This window comes from Austrofundulus limnaeus, unplaced genomic scaffold (genome assembly GCF_001266775.1).
Source record: "Austrofundulus limnaeus strain Quisiro unplaced genomic scaffold, Austrofundulus_limnaeus-1.0 Scaffold65, whole genome shotgun sequence".
NCBI classification, from domain to species: domain Eukaryota; kingdom Metazoa; phylum Chordata; class Actinopteri; order Cyprinodontiformes; family Rivulidae; genus Austrofundulus; species Austrofundulus limnaeus.
The window spans coordinates 1,952,966-1,958,756 of record NW_013952467.1 but is presented as its reverse complement, the minus strand read 5'-3'; the positions used below and the strand labels follow the sequence as shown (position 1 = coordinate 1,958,756).

The window sequence follows — 5,791 nt, the reverse complement described above, 5'->3', positions numbered from 1 at the left end:
ACACACACACACACACACACACACACACACACACACACACACACACACCACATATATATATATATAAAACAGTAAAATGTAAAAAAATATATACTTTAAATAAAATTCTCCTTTTTGAATTATATTGGTGCACTTTAAGTGTATTTTTTATTTCATAGTCAATTTATATATTTCCGCTTTTATTTTTAATTATGTCAGTTTTGGTCCTCCATACTGCTAAAGCCTGATAATCACCCATTCATTCAAATCAGGTGTGTTTTGATCAGAGAAAAAAATAAAACATGCAGGGCTGCGGCCCTTGAGGACCAGGATTGCCCACCCCTGTATTAGAGACTTAGACTTGACTTGGACTAGGACCCTAAAGACTTGAGACTTGACTTGGACTTGTGGTTTGAGACTTGCGAACAATGCAAGTCTTTTCACTGCCCGGCTCACGATTCTCACTCCCTCAGTACACCTCCATGCTCCGCTCCTTTGAGAACAAATACATAAAGTTTTAAGAGTGAAGACGTTTACTTCCTGCTCTCAAARTGAAAATATTCGCTCTTGATTAAAGTCAGAATAGTTCTTCCATACACTCCGCCCCCCCTCACCTGAGAATGGGAGGGGCCAGCGTCGTCTAATGTTAATGACGTGTACCCTACGTGACAAACAGAGCTTCAGCATGGCAGGTGTGCTGCAGTATGTTCGTTATAAGCTTTGCTGACAGAGACTTTATTCAACACCATGACAAGAGACTGACAAAATGTAAAGGGTCTGGAGTCCAAATCCAAAACTTGTTTTTGTGATGACTTGTGCAGTCTTTTTACTTTAAGGATTCTGCTTCATCATCTTCACTGACATGCTTTTATGCATTTAAAAATACTTATTTTTCTGGTATTTTATTGTAAAATCAGCAGCAGACTTGTTGGATTTGTTCTTTGTCAATGAAAAGATATAACTGCAATATGCTTTTGTAAGACTACAAGTGCAAAATACAGTTAACAATACTCTAAATGCTTGATTTTTATTTCAACCTTAACCTTATCTGTATTTTTAAAACAGTATTATGTTTTAATGTTTTATTAAAATATAGTATTATAGAATATAATCTAGTATAGTTAGAATACCTTTGATCAAACTGACACTTAAGTAATACATGCAACTAGACTTGGAAATGAGGTCAAGAGACTTGAGACTTGACTTGGATTTTTGGTCAAAGACTTGGACTTGGCTTGGACTTGCAAAAAAGACTTGCGCACATCTCTGCTATAACTAGAGGAATATCTGAATTATTATAACAGTGTGAATGTTTATTGTTGTAAGATTCTTTTCTAAAAGTTGCTGAAGTCGAATAAAAGTAGCTAAAATTAGCAAAATGAAGCTAAAGATAGCAGAAGCAAGCTGAAATTAGCAGACAGATTGTGAATGGAGAGAGAAAAATCTAAATTAGTAGATAGAGAAATAAACATGCGACCTGTCCAGGGTGTACCCCGCCCCCCACACTGTGACTGCTGGATATGAGCACCAGTGACCCCCGTGACCCTAGAAAAAAAATAAATAAGTATAGATAATGGATGGATGGATAAAGAAATAAAATGAGTACAAAACAGCAGAAACAGCACATTTGCAGAATTAAGCAGTAAGAAGCTAAAATTATCACAAAAAGGTGAATTTAGCTAAAAGTGGCTGAAATTAGGTAAAACAAAATAACTGCAGAAGAAAGCCACTGAAAGAAGCAGTTGAAATTATCAGACAAATAGGTGAAAGAAGCAGAATGGTAGCTACAAAAGCAGAAAAAAGCTAAAATTAGCCAAAAAAAAAAAGGCTAAAGGAAGCTGAAATTAGTGCAAAGAAATTAAAAAGCAGAACCAGAATAGAAGTTAAAATGTTCTTTATAGATTCAAAAACATTCTGAAAGGTTTAAAGGATGTTGAAAATGGCTTCATTAATTTTAATTAGAAAAAAATGGCAGAAAAAAAATAAATGTCTTAAAAAGTGAAAAATTTCTGAAAAAGTTGTAGCTGGAATGTCCTGAAGGAGCTGAACATTTTGTGTGGAAAAAACATACAGAAGAAAAATGGATCATCCCAATAGTGCGAATGTTGCAATATCACATAATATTGTGTCATCATGCACAATTTATTAACTCTCAGAGTATATGTTGGGGATGATTCTCTGCTACTACCACTCAGTATCTGTAAAATTGACCATTAGAACCACTTTTGTGTTTTCTACAGCCGATCTGAACCTGCTCTGCTTCCTTGTGTCAGGAAAATGAATGTTCATGTCCTTCAGTCACGCAGGAGTTCTGAGGAGTCTGCAGAGCCCGAGGCCTGGGTCAACGCTTTTCTGGGAAGGATATTCTGGGACTTTCTGCGAGAGAAGTACTGGGCCAACGTCGTCTCCAAAAAGATCCAAATGAAGCTCAGTAAGATCAGGGTGAGAAGCTGCACCAATAAACCCTTCAGTACAAAACAACAAATAAAAAAAATACTTTCATTTTATAATTCTCTTTTTTTTTCCTGTTTCAGCTGCCGTATGTGATGAATGAGCTAACCCTGACGGAGCTAGACATGGGCTTTTCTATTCCTAAGATCCTCCGTGCCTCCAAACCATGGGTGGACCACCAAGGTAGGAGGAGAAGTTACCATAAAAAAGTCATTTATTTTTTACAGATTTCAGAGTATTWTGCTATTTATTCTCATCACCAGCCTCATGCTCATCTTTCTGCTATTTGCTCTTCACCTCGGTGGATTGGGAGATCGTCTTTCTTCCCGTCTCCTTTGCAGTCTGGTCTTTTTTCATGGCTTGCAGCATTAAGCCTCAGTAATTAAACTCTACATCTTGGTTCCTTCATACTTTAATGAGACACTGACTCACACTTGAGCCTCAGCTCAGACACTCATGGAGACAAAACAAAGATCTGAGACACATTCAGTTCAGTTTAGTGAGCTGGTTTTGGGGAAAAAAAGTTAAAGAATGGAAGAAATGAGTTGTCAGAAGTACACTGTAACTGTWAGAGGACACTTTTTCTTTTTGCCTTAATTGCTCTGAACATAGATATAAATTTATTTTAATTTAAAGCAGTGTTTTCTTGTATGGAAGCAGTCAAAATGCTGAGAATGTACTTCTCATGTTTTTCAGTTGAAGGAAGCTGTGATGAGTCGTTCTGTCAGACACATTTCTACACCGTCTACAATGCTGARGAATAACATCTCAGGACATTCTGTAAAACGTAAACAAAAACAAAGTGCCTCCACGTATACAGATCACCTTACAGTTAATTGAACACAGTGCAGGTAAAACAAAGATTTTACTCAATTTTATTTAAGCAAGACCGCTAAAACTATCATCCCTTGACAAAGTGCYCATCGCTCGCTGCCTRGGGTACCAGATTTTGAAACAAAGATCTCATGTGATCTGTTAACAGTCTTAGTATGTGTTGAGGATCAGTCTCTGRAMCTGTAGACTTAACTGAGTGTGAGACATTTTCATGTTTGCTGAGTTGATTAGATGTGCTTGTACACATACATTCAGTGATTACTTTGTGAAAGCTTCACTAAAATGCGTTCACTGTTTAATAATYTATTTTGCTAACAGGAAGTTGAATGCCTTTCATGGCAGTGTGTGATAAACATTAAGGCAATTCCTTGTTGAAGRTTTAAAAGTTATTTTCTTTACAGTTCCTGCTTGATGTAAGATACTTGCTGCATTTTTGCTTCATAGTTGAAATGTTTTCAGAGTTTGGTTCATCTGCAGTCCAACAGAATTTAGCATCTGAGCATTTTTAACTACTGCGTCATAGACGTGTAAACAGGAAGTAGTCCATCAGCTGATAAGCAGAGCTGACCTTTTCTGTGTTTGCAGGAGGAAAGGTCACCTTCCCATCTTTTCAAACCAGTTAATTAGCAGGCGGAAGATTCTCGTTCATTTATAAATGAGCTGTGTTCCGATTTCCTGCCTGTGATGTAATAATTAAGACCTTTGCTCAGTCTTTATGAGCTCAGTGGAAAAAAAAAAAAAAACAACACAAACTTTTCCATCTTTGTGTCTCTTCAGGTCTGTGGTTTGACCTGGAGATGTCCTACACCGGCTCCTTCCTCATGACCCTAGAGACCAAGCTGAACCTGGCCCGTCTGGGGAAAGAAGGCGAAGGACTCGGGGAGCACGGAAAAGAATGGTGAGAAATAGTAATTCCATCAMAAGTTAAGTTTAAACAGATTAGACTTTTTTTTTTCTTTAGCAAACATCTGGATATTATATGTATGTGTCGTGGCTGATGGGTGCCTGATTATGTGATGAATGGTGGGAGAAAAATCAAGTTTTCCTGTGTTTTCCCACAATCCTTTTTAATGTTGGCTTTTCCTGCCCCCCTCTACATTTCACTAATCCGCCTTCAATCGTGGATTTGTCGAATGAATGGTGAGTTTGGGATTGAATGCCTACAACCGCCTGTCATCGAAACAATCATTTTGCTTTTTACTTTGAGCGAGCCGGTGTTGTTTCAGTGCCTGTGATTTATTTAACGGCAGTAGATTTATTGGGGAATTAGTGCTGGTGGTGTAATATTCTGTGCAAAGCTTTCCAGGCATGGATTTGCCACAGTGACGTGTTTGTGTGTGTGCTCGGGGGACAGGATAAGGCCAAGGACATACTGTCTGGCGGACAGTGACGAGGAGTCGTCCAGTGCTGGCTCATCAGACGAGGAGGATCCCCCTGACCTGCTCAGTGACAAACCCAGTCTGCCTGCCTCCGAGGGGTGAGCGCACGTCTCATTACCGCCGCATCACCACGTACATTACCTGAACTGAAAAAACCYGTCAGCGTCAGATTAATACTGATGTGCTGAAGCGGAATTTTCTGCCCCCGAGTTCCGTCCTCCACCCACTCAGCCCCACACGCTGCTGATTTAATGCATCGCCCAGTCGCTTCACGGCCCTCCCCCTCCATCGTCAGTGCTGAGTAGCAGGAGATGCTGTTATGAATAAATGATGAACCTGACTCACGGCTTGTCTCCTCCGTTTCCCGTAGCTACGTAGGAGGCCACAAACCCAGCAAGATCATGCGCTTCGTGGACAAGATCGCAAAGTCCAAATACTTCCAGAAGGCCACAGAGACGGAGTTCATCAAAAAGAAGATGGAGGAGGTGTCCAACACGCCCCTGCTGCTCACCGTGGAGGTGCAAGAGTGCCGAGGGACGCTGGCTGTCAACATCCCACCTCCCCCCACAGACAGGATATGGTGTGTAAAAAAACAATAAATTATGGGAGCTGTGAATGTGGAGAAAAATGTATGCTGGAGAACAAAACACTGCGCCCTCTACTGGTCATAAACTACAACCTAAATAATGAAATAAACTTAACATGAAAGAAATGAAAGAAGAGAAATACAAACATCAGTAGAAATGGTGAAATATACAACTGAAACCTTCAGCTAAAGAGTGATTGCCTGCTTGAATAAAAACCTTTTAGGGGCTTTGTTCAAAATTGTCATGTTTAAGAGAGTGTTGGGTCACTCTATGAGATTTTTTTAAAATTACAAAAAAGAAATCATACATACAAGAAAAAAGTCTTAACAGTATGATAATAAAAGCATACCATTACCAGAATAAAGTCATAATATTATGAGAATAAACTTCTGTTATTACCAGAATAAATTTGTAATATTATGAAAACAAAGTTGTAATATTATAAGAATAAAGTCGTAATATTATGAGAATGAAGTAATATTATGAAAACAGTCATAATATTACCACAATAAATTTGTAATATTGAGAATAACGTCGTAATATTACCAGAATAAAGTCGTA

The 5,791-nt window shown here is 38.6% G+C and overlaps 1 protein-coding gene across 2 annotated transcripts in view; it reads left to right on the top strand.

Moving 5' to 3' along the window:
* The window catches only part of tex2 (testis expressed 2), a 28,836-nt gene that overhangs the window by 21,988 nt on the left and 1,057 nt on the right, over positions 1 to 5,791 (top strand). For both annotated transcript variants that reach the window (XM_014010146.1, XM_014010147.1), the window contains exons 9-13: positions 2,278 to 2,421; positions 2,514 to 2,613; positions 4,042 to 4,162; positions 4,619 to 4,741; positions 5,014 to 5,223. In XM_014010146.1, the coding sequence (XP_013865600.1) occupies positions 2,278 to 2,421; positions 2,514 to 2,613; positions 4,042 to 4,162; positions 4,619 to 4,741; positions 5,014 to 5,223 (698 nt within the window). The remainder of the gene's footprint in view (positions 1 to 2,277; positions 2,422 to 2,513; positions 2,614 to 4,041; positions 4,163 to 4,618; positions 4,742 to 5,013; positions 5,224 to 5,791) is intronic.